General features: G+C 38.1%; 1 protein-coding gene across 2 annotated transcripts in view; it reads left to right on the forward strand.

The window, feature by feature from the left end:
* The window catches only part of Sema3e (semaphorin 3E), a 228934-nt gene that overhangs the window by 193674 nt on the left and 12066 nt on the right, over nucleotides 1–23194 (forward strand). For both annotated transcript variants that reach the window (XM_021190553.1, XM_029535639.1), the window contains exons 6-16: nucleotides 3792–3911; nucleotides 5081–5223; nucleotides 6070–6184; nucleotides 6593–6662; nucleotides 9923–10067; nucleotides 11829–12051; nucleotides 13467–13558; nucleotides 15935–15976; nucleotides 16148–16314; nucleotides 20358–20425; nucleotides 21554–21693. In XM_021190553.1, coding sequence (XP_021046212.1) covers nucleotides 3792–3911; nucleotides 5081–5223; nucleotides 6070–6184; nucleotides 6593–6662; nucleotides 9923–10067; nucleotides 11829–12051; nucleotides 13467–13558; nucleotides 15935–15976; nucleotides 16148–16314; nucleotides 20358–20425; nucleotides 21554–21693 — 1325 coding nt within the window. The remainder of the gene's footprint in view (nucleotides 1–3791; nucleotides 3912–5080; nucleotides 5224–6069; nucleotides 6185–6592; nucleotides 6663–9922; nucleotides 10068–11828; nucleotides 12052–13466; nucleotides 13559–15934; nucleotides 15977–16147; nucleotides 16315–20357; nucleotides 20426–21553; nucleotides 21694–23194) is intronic.

The following is a 23194-nucleotide window of genomic DNA, read 5'->3' on the forward strand; positions in this document are numbered from 1 at the left end:
CTTTCTTTCTTTCTTTCTTTCTCTCTCTCTCTCTCTCTCTCTCTCTCTCTCTCTCTCTCTCTTTCATTTTTTATTAGATATTTTCTTTACTTATATTTCAAATGTTATGCCCTTTCCTGCCTTTCCTGGTTTCCCCTCCAAAAACCCCCTATCCCCTCCTCGCCTCCCCTTCTCCCCAATCCACCCACTCCTGCTTCCTGGCCCTGGCATTCTCCTATACTGGGGCATAGAACCTTCACAGGACCAAGGGCCTCTCCTCCCATTGACTGACTAGGCCATCCTCTGCTACATATGCAGCTAGAGTCATGAGTCCCACCATGTGTATTCTTTGGTTGGTGGTTTAGTCCCAGGGAGCTCTGGAGATACTGGTTAGTTCATATTGTTGTTCTTCCTATGGAGCTGCAAATCCCTTCAGCTCCTTGGGTCCTTTCTCTAGTTCCTCCATTGTGGACCCTGTGCTTCACCCAATGGATGGCTGTGGGCATCCATTTCTGTATTTGTCAGGCACTGGCAGAGCCTCTCAGGAGACAGCTTTATCAGGCTCCTGTCAGCAAGCTCTTGTTGGCATCCGTAAAAGTGTCTGGGTTTGGTGGTTGTTTATGGGATGGATCCCCAGGTGTGGCAGTCTCTGGATGGTCATTCCTTCAGTCTCTGCTCTGAACTTTGTAAGAGGATAATTTCTTAGAAATCCCGAAGTCCTGGCTACAGAACTGTGATATCAAGACTTAATAAAAGGGCAAATACTCAAGTTTGAGTCCACAGAATACATTTCTACTTAGTCTGTTTCAAGGTAGCATTTGAAAATTATGTTTGCCTAGTTGAAAACTGAATCTTTTAATAAATAACATTAAATAAGCATTGCTTTGTTGTAGCATGCAAATAGGAAACAGAAAATAAAAATCCAAACTAAACAAAAGAGTGGATTGTTTTGTGAGAAGACTACATTTAATTTACAATATATAGTTTTTTCCATATATATATTTTTAAATACCCATTTTGCTTGTGTTTTGTAGACAAAAGGGTCTCATTTCTATTTGCTATTTTTAAAAAATAATGAAAATTAGTTTCTTGAAATAATACTTATAAATACTTCTTTCAAAATTTTGAATTTGATTTATGACTTCTTAACCTATTTCTCATTGGTATAACAAAACAATTATTTTTAAAAACAATCAATAGTTAGCTCATGTTGAAAATGAACATCTTTATAAATTGCTTTTTTATATAACTCAGTTGACTACTTATCAAACTTTCTATCATATAAATGAATATGATAATTTGAATTATTTTATCTCTCTCTATTTTTTTTTTCACTTCCCTAACCCGATCCACTCTCCCCTACCTCCGCCCCACCCCTGGTCTCCACGAGTGTGTCCCTACCACCCACCTAACCATACCTCTAAACTCCCTGGGGCCTTCAGTCTCTTGAGGGTTAGGTGCAACATCACTGAATGAACACGGGCTCAGCAGTCCTCTGCTCTATTTGTGTTGGGGGATTCATATCAGCTGGTGCATGCTGCCTGGTTGGTGTTCCAGCATCTGAGAGTTCTTAGGGATCCAGGTCAATTGAGCCTGCTGGTCCTCCTACAGGGTTGCTTCCCTCCTCAGCTTCTTACCAATTTCCCCTAATTCAACCACAAAGGTCAGCATCTTCTGTCCATTTGTTTGTGCAAATATCTGCATCTGACTCTGCTTTTTGGGTCTTTCGGAGGGCAGTCAAGATAGGTTCCATTTTGTGAGCACTCCATAGCCTCAGTAGTAGTGTCCAGCCTTGGGACCTCCCCTTGAGCTGGATCCCATTTTTGGGCTGCCGCTGGACCTTCTTTTCCTCGGGCTCCTCTCTATTTCCATCCCTGCAGTAAAAAAGTTTTAATTACTTTATGTTAGGCAAAATAACAACAACGCAAACTCTGAAACAAATCTAATAAATTCAGTTAGTAGACAGTATCTCCATTTTTCAGAATTAATACATTTGGTTAAAATCTTTTTTCAGATTTATTTATTTTATGTATGTGAGTACACTGTTGCTGTCTTCAGACACACCAGAAGATGGCGTTAGATCCCATCACAGGTGGCTGTGAGCCACCTTGTGGTTGCTGGGAATTGAACTCAGTACCCCTGGAAAAGCAGTCAGTGCTCTTAACTGCTGGGCCATCTCTCCAGCCCTCTGGTTAAATTTTTATAGTGGCAACATTGTTTGTATTAGTTTCAAAACGTAGAGCAAAAATGGTACATTAATTTAGAAATATGATTATTGTGAGCTTTCTCAAACTTTGAAGTCCTTTAAATCACGAGTGTACACTTGGGAATACATTGTCATTATTTGAAGAGCATCATTAGGGGCTAAGGAGAGGTTGAATTAGGAAAGGGCTTCAGCATGGGTTTGAGAATCTGGGTTTGAGCCTCAGTATCTAAACAGTCCAGCCTGGCATACTCTTTTAATTAATGTGCCTAGGAAGCACAGACAAGAAGACCAGCAGGCCTCACTGTTCATTCACTCTAACTGGGTCAGTGAGCCCGAGTCCCAGTGAGAGAACTTGTCTCAGGTAGTGATGAAAATGACGATGATGATGATGATGCAAAAAAGACAAAAAAAAAAAAAAAAAAAAAAAAAAGATACACAAGGAGTACCACCCAAACTTGACCTCTGACTTCTACATACTGTCAAACACATTTGCAGCCTAGTGCATGCCAACACGCATGCATATGTATGTATACAAATGTAAGAAGAAGAAGAAGAAGAAAGTATCTCTCAAGCAACGTCTTTTCTGTGTCTATTTTCAGTGCCAGCTGCAGTTCTGGGCACACAGCAAGGGAATAATTTAACCATTCTAAATGGAGTTCCTATTCCCAGAGATACGCTGTGACTATTGGCGTCTTTGCCAGAGACATTCATCTGGGACAGATCAGGATAGCAAGGCTAGGCGTGCCCAGAACGGGCCTCCTGGGCCCGTGGATGCACAGGGATTACACGCTGTGGTTCTGAGAAGGAAGAACGTTCAAAGTCCCCGTGCCTTGTAGGCGATGATAACATTCCTGAGGTCCAGTCATGCCCTCGTGTTTCCTATTTCAGAAAAGAATGTTGTTCTCTCCTCCTAAGCTACCATTAATGCTTTCATTTCTTTCTCTGAAAACACATTGAGATTTTTCAAGGTCCCACATAAACTTGAATAATCCCAGGACCTTGTTTCAAATCTGCGGCTTCTCCTCGTGCTGCAGCTGAGGTCAGTCAGTCGTGCTGCTGACTCTAGATAAGTCGTGAGCTCTTTTTACCAGTCTCCTCTGACTCAGCTATAAACTCACCGACTGGATGGTTGTAGATACTGCTCCAACAGACTTTGTACTTGTCGTATTAAAATCCTTGTAAAATCATATTAAAGTCTCCAGATTTGGTATAAGAAGCACTCGAATTAACTGAATCACACACATCATCCCCATACAACGATCAAGATAAAACAGTTGGTATCGAGGTTGAAAAAGTTAACCAAAATAAGAGGAGCGGAGACAGCGTCACCAAATAGGTGTCAGCTTTCGCCAGTGTCCCCCAGCGCTTTTCTCCTAGCTGCGTTTTCTATTTAGAAAGAAAAGGTGCCCGGGATACACAGCGAAAGAGGCAAGCAGGGCTTGCCGCACCTCGCTGTAGTGGTTTCATTCCTGCCCTGAGCGATACTGTTGATAACCTCAAGTTGAATGTGTGTTAAACCGGCTTGTTTGACTCAACAGTGGCTTCTACCCCAGTCTCGGACTGGGGGACAGACACTGACTTGTCTTCCTCTGGGTCGCCTCTGCAGGTAATGAGCTGTTCGCCGGACTCTACAGTGACTACTGGGGTAGAGACTCAGCGATCTTCCGCAGCATGGGGAAGCTAGGCCACATTCGCACTGAGCATGACGATGAGCGGCTACTGAAAGGTAGAAGTGAAGAAACAGAATGGAAAACAAGTCTACAGTCCGTGACTGAGTCTGCGATTTTGATAATAAAAATGTTAACTCAAAATAGCCTTAATAGCTATCCTATTCTCGAGTCCAAAATACATATGTTGTTTTATCACTTTATATATAAAATATCCTAATTATGCAGTAAGTTTATTTATAGCAATGCTTAGATATCAAGAGTTAAATGAAACGAACAAGCTGAATATATGAAAAGTAGAGGCTCATTTAATAGCTTCTGCCTGTCTCATCAACTGGCATCATTGCTGCTACCCTGATGGCGCCCCCTGCTGCATTAATAGGATAATGCTGCACTTTAGAGATAAATAAAACTTTAGGAGTATCACTTGCTACCCCCTAACCTGATTCCAGAAATGTATAAATATATATACTTATACATACATGCACACACATATATAAGCTTACGTATAAACTTGCACACATATAAACATAAACATAAATATTACATATATGTTCATATACATATGTGAGTTCTATATTTTGTCACATACTGGTGTATCTAGGAGTGAAGACACCAGGTTATATTGGGGATATTCATAATTTCCAGAAGTCCATGATTGAGTTTCAGCATGCATATATATTATCACTTAAATGCTCAGGACCATATCAATCAAAGCCACCTACTCAGGTTCTGTAGACTATAAAGACAAAATCTTAAATTTCTCACTTTAAAAATAAGTGATCTTGCATGGGGTTTATTGATAAGTTATGTATAAATTAAAAATAAATAACAAGCTACTTTTAATATTTTAATATGGAGCTTACATGTCCAGTTACTTTATATAGATTGAGAAGAAATTCATAGATTGTTTTAATAATGCTTCCTGCTGTTCTTCACTAAATATATTTTGTTTGCAACATACACTATAATGTTTTCTGAAACCATAACTCTTACAGTTTCTATTTAAATTACATTTTAAAATGTCTATTGATTTTCACATAAAACAAGAATAATGATCTAGGTTTCAATAATCATCTAAAACTTTGAAGAACGTTTGTATTTTTTCACAAGTGGATGAAACTTTGACAATCAGTTGATTAATAATTTATGGGGTGACTTTGTCCTTGTACCATTACATGTATAATTTTTAACACTTTTATGTTTTTTTTTTTTTTTTTTTCTGTAGAACCAAAATTTGTAGGTTCGTATATGATTCCTGACAATGAAGACCGAGATGACAACAAAATGTACTTCTTCTTTACTGAGAAGGCGCTGGAGGCAGAGAACAACGCCCACACAATCTACACCCGAGTGGGGCGGCTGTGCGTGGTGAGGCTGGCGCGGCCGTGGCGTTATGCGTTATTACCTCAGTTTACCTCCCTCACCTCCCTCTGCATAACCAGGCCTCTGCTTTGATTATATTTGTGTCCCGTACCTCGATCTTTCCACGGTCCACAGCCCTTCCTTATGCATACAGCTCTGTGTCCTCTTGTAGTCTTCTACTAGAAATACATGACAAGCTGGGCGTGGTGGCGCACACCTTTAAGCCCAGTACTCGGGAGGCAGAGGCAGGCAGATTTCTGAGTTCGAGGCCAGCCTGGTCTAGAAAGTGAGTTCCAGGATAGCCAGGGCTACACAGAGAAACCCTGTCTCAAAAAAACAAAACAAACAAAAAAAAATACATAACATCCATCATTGTTTGTTTGTTCTTGGTTTTTTTTGAGACAGGGTTTCTATTTCAAAGGTATTAAGAGTGCTTGAATGAAAGCATTGCACTGAGGGGTTGAAGAAATAGCTTAGCTGTTAAGAGTACTTGCTGGCATTTGGGAAGAGCTCAATTTACTTCCCAGCACCCACGCCCAATAGTTCGTGACCACCTGTGTGACTCCAAGTCTGGGGATCCAGTGACCTTTCCTGGCTGGAGCACCCCTTCATATACAGTGTTCAGACATGTAGTTCGTGAAACTAAACCGAAACAATCTTTGTTTTTAAAAGTACTGCATTGATAAGGCAACGCAGGGGAGAAAATGAGAAGGCATTATTTGCTTTCTGAGAATTTTGCTCAAATCTCCTCTGTAAATAAAAAGAGCCACAGCATCTGCTCATTTCGCCATATTAACCCTTGGTTGGTAAATGTCCTTGAAGCCCTTGTTTGTCCATTTTGTTTTTTCACAGAATGACATGGGAGGACAGAGAATCCTGGTGAACAAGTGGAGCACATTCCTTAAAGCTCGGCTGGTTTGCTCAGTACCAGGAATAAATGGAATCGACACATACTTTGACGTGCTAGGTAACAATTCCTGGAGGATCACCATTTCACTCTTCTTCGTGCATGCTTCTCTATAACCATTCCTCTCTTAGGCATAGGTGAAAGATATGTCTCCTATGGTATTGAGCTCTATACCAAAGATTTCTACCTCTTCATTTTGATCCAGTCACCTCCTAGGGCAGAGGGTTGCAGGACAAAGGGACTCATCCCTCTTCCGTATAAGAAAATGATTAGCTCCTTCTCAGTCATTCAGCTGAAGTCACCCAAGGGGGCGAGCAGTGATTCATTGTTCTATCCTGGTCACAGCTGTAGAATGGGAAATTGGGTCTTAAAATCTACACTTCTGAACCAATTTATTTAAATACATTTTCTTTGCATGAATCGAAGGTTAAAATTCCAAAATGATGGCATGGTTTTTCACTCTTTCAGAGGATGTGTTTTTACTGCCGACCAGAGATCCTAAGAATCCAGTGATATTTGGACTGTTTAATACTACCAGGTGAGAAATTTATAGTCAATAAAACACAATAGAAGATTTGTCACACTGCGGTTCCTTTCATAGTGTACATTACTCAGAAACGCCACTGACCTCGTTCTCATTCCCATCCTCTGCACGCTTTAAGTGTCCAGCTTCTCTTTCTTTCCCGAGACTACAGCAGTCTGTCTTTCAGCCTCAAGGCCACAGTCCCAGTCTAGACTTTATTAATTTGTTTGTTGCATCCTAGCATCCTCATGCAACCACACTCCCAATCCCTTTAATTATTCATGGGCAATCATTTGACACTTTTGAATGGTCAGGTTATGAGATAGTACTTGTACGCGGTCAGGTCTAGGTTAATTCTTTTATATGTATTTCTCAGATGAAAATTTCCAATCCATTCAGGCTTTCAAAGTGCTCTGGTAACTAACTGTTCAGCTTCAGTTTGGGAGGTTTTTTTTTTTTTTTTTTCCCCAATGGCAAATAATTCCTTGACAGATCTCAGAATTTATATTGGCAGTTCTTAGCATTGGATCTTTTATTTACTGTTACTGCTGGAAATGACTCTCCCTTCCAACTTCAGTTTATATCAGAGCTCTGATATGTAAGAGTAACTTTAATTCACTGCTTCAGTCTGCTAACCTAGGCCTAGTTCTGGAAGCTTCCAGCCTCTACACAATCTTACCTAGGCCTAGAATGTTTTCAGCCTTTCTGTTGAATAAGCTCACCATTCATAGTTCTTCTGGTCTCTGGTCAGCTGTTCTTAGTTCTCTCCAAGATGACTAATTCAATCTGGCTTCTCTCATTTTCTCATTGGGTTACTCTCCTTGGCCTCACAGTAACTTCGGCAATCTGTTCTAATCTTCTGGCTCTTTCTCATTTTCTGGTTTTTCCTATCTTCGCCTGTGACTAGCAGTATCTGTATAACTGCTCCCTCTCCTTCTCGCTCTCTGGACTGCTCTCTCTTAAGTACCCCCTGTCTTTGTTTCTGTTCTCAATAGAGTTGAGCATATCTTATTCTGACAAATCATTCTGATTTGTCACTGTGCCACTCAATTAGACATCAGATGTGTACTAAGACTGAGCCACGCCACAACTAGAAATAGGTTTTTCCAGTAAACAACACAGTTTCAGGTACACAGTGTGATCAAATATCCCACAACACTAATACTTGCTCTCCTTGTCCAAGATGTGATTCTGAGACCCCAGTCAGGAGTGTTCTCAGACCCTTGTGCTTGTTGTCTCCATCCTCTGTAGACTTATACTGAACAAACACTCATCATCTGCTCTTCTTCCGAAAATGCAGTGCTCAAGTTTAAAGCTTACAGATTCGTTATGTTTCTTCTCTGCATTTTTGAATTACATATATCTATGGAAGCGTATACTGTAAAGTAATGTATCACACATATTCATATGTGAAATAAATAGTCCTAGAATAGATTTCAATTGGAAGTTATACACACAACTTCTTGAATGATTTTTAAAGGAAAAGGGTAGCACCAAGAATAAAGAAGAAAATATCGCGGTATTTCAGTAAAGCGTACTCAATCACCAATGAATTAACTACAGATTGCAATATGATTCTGTACCTGGTGCTTACTTGGGGTCCTTCCATATTTTTGATTAGGTTTTCAGCAGGTGTTTTTTAATGATCACTTTGAATTGAAAAGATTGAAAAGCTCTTTGAACAAGTATTTCATTGCTACAAGACCTTTCCTCCCGTAGACTAATATGGAAAACAGTTCTTTCTAATAACAATACTTTGATGTAACTTGAAAAAGCTAACGAATATTGGTAGTCAACACAATGCACAGGCAGTCCTTTTTTACTTCATTTTTCTGATGCCAGAAAATAATTTTTTGAATCCCATGATAATTCTTTAAATGATAAATTCTATGAGACGATCTATATATTTTTTTCCGTTGGTTAAAATGATCAGTTTAAAAGCAAATCTCCAAAATGGTAGCATATTGGATCATTCAGAGAAATCAAAGCCATGATTTCCTTCCATGATTTCAACTTTGTTCAATTTATATATAAATCTGAGAGGGGAAAAAAGCTCCCAGCTGTACCTGCCACGGAGGCTGATATTTGTAGAATGGTGATCAAAGGTTTATTGCCACTTCAGCTGAGACTGTCTAGTTTTTGCCAGTATCACAGGCATTTCCAATTGCTTCAAGGTGTGTTATAAAATGTGTGAATTGATGTCCTAAGACAGTAACATGACTGCTGTTCTACAGCTGGCCCAGGGTGCAGGAAATACATTTGCACAGAGTTTACATTTACTGAAGCTCCGTCACAAACATCATTTATCTTAATTCGCATAGTATGGAGGCAGTAGAATGGTGAACTTCTTTCAAATCATGGATGGCTCTCTGTTCAAGTAATACAGCACGAACTTTTCATTAAATGTGACTTCAGATGCTTGTAATGACTCGTATTAAACAGTGATCTTATTCCTCTGAAAATAGAACTTCTTTCCATTTTAAAAATCATTGATCTCTGCTGCAAATACATATCAAGCATCCGAGTTTTATATAATCGTTCCATAACTGAACAAATCACAAAACACTGTTCTGAAAAATAGGGCAAAGGCCACCAGGAAAATCTAGTAAAATTAACAGCATGGTGATTAAGGGAACTCTATTTACATTCAAGATATAGCAACTAGAAATACTCCCTTTAAATGACAAATTCAAATCTCTATTAATCTCTAAAAAGACATTCAAAGGGAAGCGAGAAAGATGACTTATCAGGAAAAGAACTTGTGTCCAAGCCTAACGTCCTGAGTTTGATCTTTAGAGCACATATGGTTGAAGGAGAAAATTGACTCTTGAAAAATGTCATCTGACTGCATACACATTGTAGTTCATGCCATTCCCAAAGAAGTGTGTGTGTTTTTGTGTGTATGAATGAGAGAGAGAGAGAGAGAGAGAGAGAGAGAGAGAGAGAAAGAGAGAATAAAGTGAAAACAATTTAAATAAATTAAAAAACACAATATGGGACTTAACAATTATAAAGTGAAGTTGCACAATTTTATCCTTAAAATGTCACTCACACATTTAGTAAGTGGGAAATGAAGGAATGATAAAGTCTTTCAGGCTCATTACTTAAAATATTATAATAGTTAATATTTCTAGGATATTCTATAAGTGCTTTTTACTCAAAAGACTTAATGCTAATATATATATATATATATATATATATATGTATATGCATGAGTATATGTATGCATACATTGATGTATTTGACCAAGTGAATTCTTAATTTTTATTCTTCAGCAATATATTTAGAGGCCATGCTGTATGTGTGTATCACATGTCAAGTATCCGGGAAGCCTTTAATGGCCCATACGCTCATAAAGAAGGCCCTGAATACCACTGGTCACTATATGAAGGAAAAGTCCCCTACCCAAGGCCTGGTTCCGTAAGTGTGACCATTTAGCATACTGTAGTTACGTTTGAAAACCTTGTTTCATGTGTTCTGTCTTACTTTACAGTTAAAGTGATTAAGAATTTCATATCCATAAGAATGTTCGAACAGTAAAGAGCTGTTGAATGCATGTTGACTTTTATGCTAATTATTTAACGCAAGGGGCATAATCTTGAGTGGCTACATCTTAGCAGCACTATAAAGTATGTCCCCACTGATACTCCAGTCCAATAGCAACAACTGAATTTTCAGTTGTAGGGATGCTAGTAAGCATGGAAATATCCAATATAATGGGATAGTATAGTTTTCTTTGAGACTTGAGAGGATAATTAGTACCACATATCACTTTAAAACAAAAAAAAATCGTTTTTGGTTTTAACATTTTAATATCTGTGTTCACATCTGTATTCCCTAGGACAGACTTGCTCTTTAGTCGTTCCATCCTTTGTCTCTGCAATCTTTCTACCAAAGCTCTAAATATTTATATCAACTTCTGTACTTTTTACTAGGACATGTCTAAAACTCACAATAATGAAGACGGTGATGTAGGTGTAGATCATGGATCACATAGTCAACTAGGTTGGAAAAGGGTCCACCACTGTGTATTTTATGTGAGTCACAGTGTGCAAGCATTTGGCTTGTCAAGCAGGTCATATCTTCACTTTAGCAAGCAGCTGGTGAGAGTGAGTGCCTACGCCAATTCCATGATGACCACAAACTCATAGAGAAACCATTTCTGTAGCGCCAATTCTCCGAATGACAGCAAACCTCACCTCCATTAGCAAGTGTAAAGCTTTATCACAATAATCACCCTCACTGACTTAAAATTATTACTTCCAGTGAGACATAAAGTCTATTTTATTTCACTCTGTTGCTTGGAATTGTAATTTAAATGGGGAGCCCCAGTCCTGTGGCTTAGCTGAAAATGCTTCTTGAAACCACATGGCCTTAGAGAAGGTTGGAGGAAGTGATTGGTTGTTGAACTTCTTCCAAGGTAGACCAAACTGTTTCCAATAACTCATTGTGCAAGTGCAAGCAAGTGCACAATTCATGCCAAATTCAGGCATATGGACTGATTTTTAAAAACAAACAATTATAAATGCCCCCTTTATGGAATCTGGTTACTTAACTACTGCATTTATACATTAAATTAGAAAAAAAACCCCGAGATATGCTGATTCTGGAGAAACTCATGTGAAAGTGAGAAGCATCAGTTAGTAAACCAAGATCAGTGTGAGTGTTCTGTGCAGTACGCCTCATGATGCTGTGGGGTTGTATGTTCTAGCACGGCAACATGTAAGCGCAAGTAACTAGTTTCTTTTGTCAGTTTCAAATACGTATGAAATAATGCAAAATCAATGCAGATTATATCAGCACAAGACAAAGAGTCTGTCTTCTTAATTAGTGATGATGGAATTGAGCTAACTCTGTACCAAAATGCTAGAAGTATGCAGTTAGAAAGCAGAAACATCACCACATTACCACAACAGTTTCAGCAATAGGAAACCTATTTTGTACAAGCTCATTCATTCATTCATTCATTCATTTATTCATTTTTAATCCATCTCAGCAACAAAGGATGTAGAGTTCCTAAACACTACTGAATGCGCTGTTCAACTGTGTGAGACTGATTGGTTTGTGTAATTCTTCTTGTTTATAGTCACATGTTTGCTTTTTGGATGTAAGAGAAAAAAAAAACAACCAAACCAAAAAAAATAAAATAAAATAAATTGAATTCACCCATGTGCATTTCAGTGTGCCAGCAAAGTGAACGGAGGCAAGTATGGAACCACCAAAGATTACCCCGATGACGCCATCCGGTTCGCAAGGATGCATCCTCTAATGTATCAGCCCATAAAACCCGTGCATAAGAAACCAATACTGGTGAAAACGGATGGAAAATACAACCTGAGGCAGCTAGCGGTGGATCGGGTGGAAGCAGAGGACGGCCAATATGATGTCTTATTTATTGGGACAGGTAAAGTCCTAAGAAAGCATCGACGCATTACAACTCACCTTCAAATAACATTTGTTGTGGGAAATACTTTTAAAAAATGTCACCATCCCGCGCTACACCCAGCTACTCTCTGCCCCTGGTGGTCTCACCACCTCTAGGTTAACCCCAGGCAGTGGTCTTCCCAGCTCTGACTCGCATGCCTCAGAACTGCCTGTACCTTCTCAGACATCAACCTCCTGCCGCTAGTGGTCACGAATCACCTTAACCCAGTAAATCAAAACTCTAGAAGCTTATAACTAATCAGTCAGATTTACATATCTATAAACTCTCCATTCACAAGATGCCCACACAATAATTTCAGAGTCAATTGATAATGATATATGCTGCCCACCTAGATCAGACAAGTTATCCCAATTATTCTATCCTTTTATGAGATTCATAGCTATGTGTGGCTATTTAAAGTGATGCAGAATCAGGATCTTTCTCTTTCTCCATCTTCCTTTCTATTCCCCTCCCCTCTCCCCTTGTCCCCCTCTCTCAAACTCTTACCCCTGTCTCCCTTTTCCCTGTCCAATCACAGGCTTCTTGTTGTATTAATATTTAAAATAATTGGGGGAAAATTCTGCTACAAGTGTGTTCTAATCGGCACATGTCACGTCGTCTCACTTACCCATTTGCACTCAGATACAGACTAAATAAATTCATACCTTCGAATAATGCCTGTCACATTAAGTCTTATTTATGGGAAGGAACTTGCAAATTGTTGAGATCTGAGGAACACAATCTGCATGGTGCCTTAGCTTTAATACTTTTCTTTCTCTTTCTGTAGCACTGCACTGGTCACAGCAGCGACCTTCCAAAGCATTCTTAGGTGCTCTGCTCTGTGAGGTGTCAAGACTTTGCCTGGCCTGGAGGACGGTGTAGTGCTAAGATCTGCTGTTCATGCTTCTCCAGGCCACTGCCTTTTTAGAAAATAAAGATTTAAGCAAAGAAACACTAAACTAAATTTATTAGACCCACAGTGTAGGCTGTAGTTTATTACTGTTGATAAGGTTAATAATATACTCTGACAGTTCAATATTATCATAAGAATCAGCCCTCTGTAAGAAACCTAAAATTACCTGATTGCTAGTCCTCACTTGGTGATTCCTGATCATTTAAAAAAAAAAAAAAAAAAAAAAACAGAAGAGGGTCCCAAAAGCAAGACTGAACTGTGATTAAAATAATTTAAGTGTTTTATTTTAAATGCCTTAGAAAGCAGAACATACATTCAACAACCCAACAGCTCTTTTTCTCATCTGATTTATCAAAGCTCATTTGGAACATTCAGGAAATATCTTCTACATCATATTTAACTCATTGATACTGTCACGTTGGGCCACAATCTTCCAAAGACTCTTTCTGCGTTGCTGATTGCTCAACTTGCTTTCCCACAGACACAGGAGTCGTGCTGAAAGTAATCACCATTTACAACCAAGAAACAGAGTGGATGGAGGAAGTCATTCTAGAGGAACTTCAAATATTCAAGGTAATGTAATCAGCGACAAGGCCAAGATTCACATGGCATGCACAATCAAAGTGAAAAACAAAGAGAAATCTACTGTACTGCTTTCAGGAGGTTTGCTCCACAGTGTTTTGAATGCAGAGAAAATTGAAGTGAAGAATAATTTAAAAATCTAGTGTTTCTCTCTCATTGTCAGAATGTTCAAAAGTGCCAATATTCAAGTAAAAACATGTGTCACTAGCCAACCATTGTCCTAAGGACACACTTACCAACATGCAAATTCCAGAGCAACTACTGACGACTCACATTTTGCACAAACTTATTATTAACACTGTTGCCAAGTAGTACTTCAAATAGTACACACTGTGGCAGGAGGAGCATGTGACATTTAACAGTAATATGTTAATTACACATAAAAAGTCACCACGAAATAGAAATTATATGGAAAGAATAAAACAAATTTTTGACAATATATATTTGTGTATATGAACTTATAATCAGTACATATATACTGTAAAATGTTACTAATGAAACAGACACCACATTTACGTCCATACATCAACCCTGACTCACATTTGTGCCCACAAGAATCTTATAAATTTCTGATCACAGTAGTTTCATCTTTACAGTTCACAGTCTTGCTTTATGTGTGTTTCTGTTTAAAGGAACATAGTCTACATCAATGATGACATGGTACTGAGCTCACCATCAATAGCATTATAAGTCATGGTTGAGTGAAGCTTAAGTCATACATAACTGTACATTATATCACATGTGCATTATGTCGCAGCTGTTTTGAGTTTTGGAAACACTTCATAGCATATCAGCATCATGCTTGGAGCACTGAAACCCAACCACAAAGGTTACTAATAAAACAAACAGGAAAACAATACTAAATAGTCTATGAGATAGACACTTACTTAGACCAGAGACTGAAGGATTTGAAGAGTCACTGTATTGATCCAGCTAGGAATGTATATATTCCATACTTCAGCTTTTTTACTGCTGTGTTCCTGTGTTTGTCTGAAAAAGAAAAGCACATACTTCAGATTTTAATATTAGGATTACAATGTAATTCAGCAGGTTGACATATCAGAATTTACAATTGATGATGATTAACTACATATGATTGTGATGGATTTCCTTTGAAAGAACTGGCTAATGACAAAAGAGGCATTGTGTCTTGGCTGTCTTTCAGACTGGATTTCACTTTTGCTTCTCAAGGAAATAGCCTCCCTTCTACCTCAGCTCCTCCAAATACACTTGATGACTTTGCCCTGTAGGCGTCTATATAAGATTTAATTTCACATTTGGGACAATAGCTCTCATTTTCAGTACACAGCAGTGTATCTTTTCCCCACTAACTCTTTAGGAGAATAGCTGCCTTGATGAACACATGAATAATGCTCTCCGGTGCACAGAGTTTCATTGTCCAAATGGTACAAATATTTTTTCCACACACACACAAATAAATAAATGAAACAAAAATAAGACAAAAACAGATAAGGTGGAGAGACGGCTCAGCCACACTCAATGATTGTTGCCAATACTAAGGTCCTGACTTTGACCCCAGGAACCTGCATGGTGGAAGAAAAGATCAGACTGCTGAAAGAAGTCTGGTCACCTCCACATATACACCATGGCACAAGGACATGGACTCAATAAATACATTCAAAGAGTAATTTAAAAACTAACCTTTACAATCAAGGAGTTTCTTTTAAAAATTAATTCTTCAAAGTATAAATATTTCCAGAGTGAATTCCACTGCCTGACATTTCTCTGCTTATAGGATTAACATAGATTTCCCTGTGTTCATTAAAAGGCTTGACTATTAAGCAGCATTGTTAATCTAACCCGAAGGCCTCTCATATACCTTGGACTGTCCTTTCTCTATTTTTACCCTAAGAAAATAAGGGTCTTCATATTGGTCAAAGAATGTACAGTGATTTACTATGGTCATTCCAGTACACACATGCTCCATGCAGGCCTGAGTTCAAGTAATAAAACCACAAAGTTTACTAGCCATAACAGTATTCTCAAATACAGTGTACTTCTAATAATTTAATGCTTTAGTAAAAAGTATTTAGTAAAAAGCATTTACTTTATTATTCTAAAGATAAATGGGTTTTGAATAACAAATACTATTAAAAGCGGTTACTATTTACTCCAGAGACCAGGCATAAGCTGACTGTATCTGTAGTTGTTTCTCATATGCACAATTGGTTCCACTCCATTAGAAAACAATTAACAGGTGTGTTTTAATCATGTTGGATTTACGTAGTGATGTACAAAAGCAGGAGATACAAACTGCAAGCATAGAACCTCGCATAACTATTTTTACTTCTTTTTAAGCAGCTATTTCTATATTTACTAAAGATAAAACATTTTGATTCATTTTAGGATCCAGCTCCTATCATTTCTATGGAAATTTCTTCAAAGAGAGTAAGTTGCTTGCGTGTCTACATCTTTTCTGTTTGCTAGTTAAAGCTAAAGTGTTTATGAATGTCAAGACGTGATTTAAGGAAGGAAAGAAGGTTGCTCACTATTTTCTATCATTGCTGTACAACAGAGGGAGCTCTATAAATTCATCCCTGCTAATCTTGTTTCTTATAGCAACAGCTCTACATTGGATCAGCCTCTGCTGTAGCACAAGTCAGATTCCATCACTGCGACATGTATGGCAGTGCTTGTGCCGACTGCTGCCTGGCTCGCGACCCGTACTGTGCCTGGGATGGCATATCCTGCTCCAGGTACTACCCAACAGGTGCACACTCAAAGAGGTAAGCCACACCTCTGAATGTTTCATTTGTTCAGGGGAATATATAAATATATTCTGATCTTTTTTCTTTTTGTGTCCAATGAAAATTACATTTTTAAAATCTAAATAAACTACCCTGCTTATATTGTGATCATAAAGGTAAGCATTCATACATGAAATTTTTATTCACATACTGTTGATGCATTACAATGTATGCTGACCAGACATGATTGTCCCATTTGGAGTTTTCTTTTTTAATCTCAATTTGCATCAAATCTCCCCCCCCCTTTTATTCTTTTCCACTGCGAGGCATAATGAAGTTCAGATAAACTTAAAGCATAGAAATGGCACGCCACCACACGTGAAGGAATCAGAGACTTAAAAAGACAATAAATAAATAAATCTGAAAACACACCCTGCAGTTTCCTATGGCCCCTCCAGCAGCTGCTCTTCATTTATTCATTTAGAAAGTGAATATTTTAACTCCTAGGCAATCGTATGACCTGTGTAATTAATGAAACATGTGATTTAATTCAACACAAATGAAAGGCACCAAGAGACCTCTGAACTCTAATGTCTATAGCTTTATGAAGTCATTGCCATTTGCAAGGAAAAGTAAACTCAGGCTATGTTTAAACAGGATTTTAGGCTCTCAAAGCACTTTGAAGGTTATTTTTCCACTCAAGCTACATGACGTTGTATACATATTAAAAAATAAATAAGAAAAATCTTATATAATAACCAGGCTGCTTTTTTTCTCATGAGGAATAAATAACACTGAGAACTATGTAAAATTCTCTCAGAAAGGAAATTTGTATGAATTTCAATTACTTTTGCTATTTAATTTTGGTCTATTTTTCCAAATATATTTTGAACCAAATTGAGTCCAAATCAGTATATTTATCCTTTTTAGGATCACACAAAAATTTCTCTCATATTCTCCCTCCATCTCACACACAAAAACATAAAAGCCTTCACCAATTCAACACTTTTTTTTTTTTAATTTGACTCCAGGAAATTAACATTCTGAGAAGGATTTAAATACCGGGCAGTATAAGTCAAAGATGAAGAGAGACTTCCAAAGAAACGTGGGCAAAATGATTTATCAACTGTACTAAGTGTGTGGGTGACTCATTTCATTTTGTACAAAGACGTGTAGGTATTCAAACCCATTCTTGAAGGGTATAGCTACAACAGTGCTTTAAATGATGAGGGTCCTTTGTCGACTTCCTGCAAGTGCACTGTCCTGCAAGCATGAAGAAACAATGCATAACCTCTGTTACAGGAACCCAAAGCACCAGGGGCCACAAACAGCTCTGGAAGTGGCTCACCCCCACCTCTGAGCACTGTGGGTACTTGACCAACTGCAGTGTACAGAGAATGTTTTATATCATTCTCTATAAAGCTGAGCACACTCTTACAAAAGAACCTCCAGGTTCTGGCTAAAGGAGATGAATTGTGCAAAGGCATGACGTGCTCAGATGGACCATGCCAGGCCCTGACCACTAGAGTCCTAGACCAGGAGGGAATGAAGGACCAGGGCTCCTCTGAAGGGATTGCTTTAAACTCGTGGGTTTTAAATATTTTGCTTAAATTTACATTGTACTGACACAAAATACAGAGATTTACAAGCTATAATAAGATGTTGCCACATATGTATATGCTGTGTAATGAATCAAGATAAGTACATATATCTTATCAAAGCTTTATCATTTAAAATCCTCTCTTTAAACTTTTAAAATCAAGGTGTGCATGTCTATGGACAAAGGTCATTGGATGTTTCTCTAAATTCCTTTATTGTCTATCTTTAGTCATGCTACATAGGATATTTTACAAATATGATCATTTTTTGATGCATTGTCATTGGTAATCATACAAAAAAAAGTTTGTAAACCTTGCCCCAATTGCTTATGACTTGTCCACAACAATGTTAGATTTTAACTGAGCAATTTACGGGGCTAGTACTTCTTCATTTGCTGTGTATCTTTTAACAGTATGAAACTACATGGTTGGTAATATTTATAAAACTAGGTTAAAACAGTAACTTAGAAAACGTTAGATAAATGTACAAAATATCAGACACAGGATAGCATGGGATATATATAAGGGATAACATTTTTGCAGAGTCTGAAGCCTTGCTTATACACGAATTAACTCAGGTCACAGTGGTGCTAGAGATCCTTCATTGTGTCAGATTCCTTTCAGCCATCACTCACTCCTAAAGGAAACACTTTTGGGTAAGTTCCAGCATGTGGAGAGAAAATCGTTTGCTTTTATAGGATCATGTCTGCCTCAGACCTGAAGAGAAGCTGCAAGAGAACACTGTTCATTTACATAAACCTTTTTTACTGCTTACAGAGTGAAAATGAGTCAATAGGGGAAATACTCTACTTCACAATCTGGCCACTTCTTTAAATGGCCTTCCAAAATACACTATAATCTATGCAACTGGCTCCTTTCCTCTGCCTGGCTCTCCTTTTGCCTATTTCCAGTGTCCTCTTTAAAAGTTTCTAAGAAGTAAGGGATATAAGAAAAATATGCAGCTTTAAAGAATGTGAGACTCCTTTGCTCAAACATCCTTTTTGTTTTGGTCATAACACAGGTTTTATTTGAACCTGGTACAAAGGACAATCATATTGGAGTACTAAAATAGGAGCTGAAAGCTCTCAGGAAGATGTAACCTTTTCATAAACGCATGTTTCCAATTATTTTCAACAAATTTTTGAATTATTTATATACCATTCAAATAGCTTATCTAGAATGATCTAGAATACTGTTTTTATTATCCTCAGATGGCTAGTATAATAATCTCAATAAAACATCATCTCTGCAATATGGAAACTATTTCCTTCCTTGCTCTTTTCAGTCCCCTCTCCCTCTGTGCAGCAGAGCAATGCCAAGGTCCTCTAAGAGAGCAAGCAATACTGACAGTTGAAGTCACACCTCAATTGGCATCAGTTGTGACTAGTTCTCTACACTACTATAAGAAAAAAAAAGAGGGCTGGTGAGATGGCTCAGTGGGTAAGAGCACCCGACTGCTCTTCCAAAGGTCCGGAGTTCAAATCCCAGCAACCACATGGTGGCTCACAACCATCCGTAACAAGATCTGACTCCCTCTTCTGGAGTGTCTGAGGACAGCTACAGTGTACTTACATATAATAAATAAATAAATAAATAAATAAATAAATAAATAAATAAATAAATAAATAAATAAATCTTGAATTGCTTAAAAAAAAAAAAAAAGAAAAAAAGAAAAAAAAAGAACCCTGAAACTCCCAACCTTCGCTTTTATTATTATAAGGTTTTGTTCAGTCTTGCTCAATGCAATAATATATGAGGAAGTCCCACCTTGAATTTTGTAAATATCTGGGTCTTTTGATCATGTTTTCTGATTGACAATCCATTTTAAACAAAATAAAACAAGTGTTCTTCTATATATAGTGCATAACCCTGAAATTTGGTTGATAATATCTTCGGCTTTTGCCTTTCCCACGGGAGGAAAACTCTCAACCCTTAATGTGCATTCCATTGATGACATTATTATAAACAACGAAAGGACTTAAAAACAGTAGCAATGAACACTTGAGACCCTAATAAGTTAAAATAGTTGGATTCAAGTGTCTTTTCACTCCTGTGCTTCACTACATATAAGGGATTTATTACACTTCCTACTTAAACAAATATTCCTATTGGAATTATCCACACACACTCATTGTCATGCCTTTGCAAACTAAAAGTTGCTTGTTGAATTAAATATTTGATAATGTAATGAGAAATGTAATATATTACTATTTGAGGGTCTGGAATTCGAATTTTTATAAACATTTAAAGAAAAGTATTGTATAGATCTTTTAACCATCGGAAATACTCCATAGAAATAAAAGTGTAGTTTGGATTTTACGCTAGTTTTACGCAACAGATCTTTTTTCTTTTTCTTTCTTTTTTCTTTTCTTTTTTTTTTTTTTCCTGACAACAGAATTTTGCTGGAATCTTCAATGTGGTTGGCTGTATTTTGAAACACAGGAAATTGAAATCTCAGAATGTCCTACATTTTCTTTCTTCTAGGAGGTTCCGCAGGCAGGACGTTCGGCATGGCAACGCCGCTCAACAGTGCTTTGGACAGCAGTTTGTTGGTAATTCTTATAAAAATCAATTGTTATGATTTGCCCAATGTAATCTAAAGATGGACCACACATTTCTTTAAATGAGTCATTTTTCTGAAACACTGTCACTGAATGTGTCTGCTTCTCTCCTATATATTTAAATCAGTGTATGGTATTATACAGAATTAGCAAAATTGGCTCCAGATACCACCACTAAAACAATCTGATATTACAGATCAAGATTAAAGAACGTTAGAACCAGAAAGCAGCATGCCAGTGACTGATGACAGTGACTCTCAGGACTTACCTCTTGTCCTGGAACTCACTCTGTAGACCAGGCTTGTCTTAAACTCAGACTCCACCTGTCCCTGCTTCTATGAGTGCTGGAATTCAAGGCCTGTTCCACCACAACCCAGCCCACATGTACTTTTACTGTGTATGATGTAACCTGTCACCATTCGAACAAATGAAAACTGTTTCCTCTTCTGCTACAGCAGAGTAATATTAGAACTGTTGTTAGCTGTCTTCATATTTATGCAAAAATGAGAAAGCTAAACAAAACAGGAAAAATGATTTCTGAGTCATGTCACAATGGGTGACACCAAGCTGTTTTAAGTTATTGGGCTCAATGAGAAGCAAGGGACAACAGGTGCCATTGCTGGGAGCCAACGGCACTTTTCCCACTTAGAGAACATGCAGGCCAGATTTTTTTGCAGTGCAGGAACTCCAGCTTCTAGGAGTATGAGCAAGTGAAAGTATGGCTGAAATCTTGGGAAGTTTAGAGGTCAGGTTTGAACTTGAGGGTGAAATCCTAGGAAGTCAGATGATGCCTTGCTTCAACATCTGATATGCAAGACTCTACCTGCCTTGTCAAGAAACATTGTCACCGATTTCCTGAGAGTTTCCTTTTGATATACGTTATCACTGTCCTCACTGCTCCGTATTTTAGAGCCAAGTTCCCAGATGCCACATTCTAACCCATTTCATCATCTACTTACCCTCTTCATTTCTACATTCTCAGTGACTGACTTAAATGACTGCCTTGAGATTAGCATCCAGGAAAGAGCTATTTACATTGCTCTATGTCCTGAAAAGAGTTTTTAAAATTAGCAATAAAATCCCAATCTCAAAGCTGATGCTCTTACCTTTCTGTTGTAGGAGACGCTCTGGATCGGACTGAAGAGAGGCTGGCCTATGGCATAGAGAGCAACAGTACTCTCCTGGAATGCACCCCGCGATCACTGCAAGCAAAAGTCATCTGGTTTGTACAGAAGGGACGCGACATAAGAAAAGAAGAGGTAACTCATAACTATATATTCCCACTTGGTGTCTTACCTAGAGCATGCAACTAGAAAAATAGTTTTGGGTATTTGAAATGAAACCACGTTGTGCTAAACATATCTCACGATTTCTAGAATATAAAACACCCAAACTTGGTGAAGGGAGTTTTAAAGCCCAAAGCTGTAGTTGGGAAAGCAGGTTACTCTTGGGGGCTTAGGATCCAGCCAGGTTTCTTTCTGATCTCTAGGCTTGTGAAAATACTTGTCTCAAGATCACAGCATGAAGGGTTGCTATGATACTATGGTTGTCTTTCAGCCTACGAATATACTCCTACACACACATACAGACCCAATTTTTAAAAAGTAAATTTTCATTTTTAAGTGTTACTTATGTACTTAGAAAACTGTATAATATAAATGTAGATTTTATAACTATAGTGTGTACATTTCAATTAGATTATTTTATATAAGTATATGAATTGATATTGTAAATTATGCACATTGATAGTTACTGTAGGTCTAACTGAAAGTACTTACAGCTTCATGATAAATTTCATGACAATGTATTACACTATATCTACCAAGGCAGCATTCCTGAATAATAGTAAGCCAAATGTATTAACATATAAAATAATAGTGATGTCAATATTAATAAAGCTTTAAATCAATATGAGACACTGACCCAGGGTTCTAATCCACTGGGAACAGAGACAAGCCTTACCACTCTCCACGTTTTGAGTAGGTTTGGAGACCATTTTTCCGAGGTCATTTAAGGATTAGCGGCAGTGACTTCGCTGCTTGGAGGGACAGGGGAAGAGGCAGACTTCTAGCACCCCTGGAATGGTCTGGAGAGTGTTATGAGAATGTGAAGGTGACACGGGAGAGCGGGCTGCATCCAGGGCACAGAGCATCAAGGAGGAGAGATGGCTGACGCTTATTGAGGATTTCAACTCTATTCTCACAAGTGGAATTTCAAATTAGCAAGAAGAATGTTCATAGCAGTCTGGAGATCCCGTCGAATACAGTGCAGATGGTCTTTGCTAAAAAGACATTTTCAAGTTGAGTGATTGATGGGATTCCTTGTGCACAGAGGAGAAGCACTCATGATCAGTAGGGAGGACTACTGCAGCCTTTCACTGGAGATAAATCTACAAAGTCTAAATTATGAAGTCCTCCCTCCCCAAAGCATTTGTATTTTTAGGCTTTGGTAAGACTAAAAACCTAACACCTTTAGTTTGTAGTCATATAGTACATTTTTGAGGTAAAGAAATTTATAAATTCTGCGGTTCCCTGAATATTCATTAGATAAGAAGACTTGTACAGGGTCAAGCCAGATGGAGACCTGGCATTGAAAGGGGTCAGAGGCACAGACCCACACCTAATCAAGAGGCTGCTTGCAATTGATAACTTCTGGCAAAGGGAAGATCAATTTTCTCCAATGCTGTCACTGAGTACATCTTCTTCCTCTCTCTCTCTCTCTCTCTCTCTCTCTCTCTCTCTCTCTCTCTCTCTCTCTCTC

Source organism: Mus pahari, chromosome 2, assembly GCF_900095145.1.
Source record: "Mus pahari chromosome 2, PAHARI_EIJ_v1.1, whole genome shotgun sequence".
In the NCBI taxonomy this organism is placed as follows: domain Eukaryota; kingdom Metazoa; phylum Chordata; class Mammalia; order Rodentia; family Muridae; genus Mus; species Mus pahari.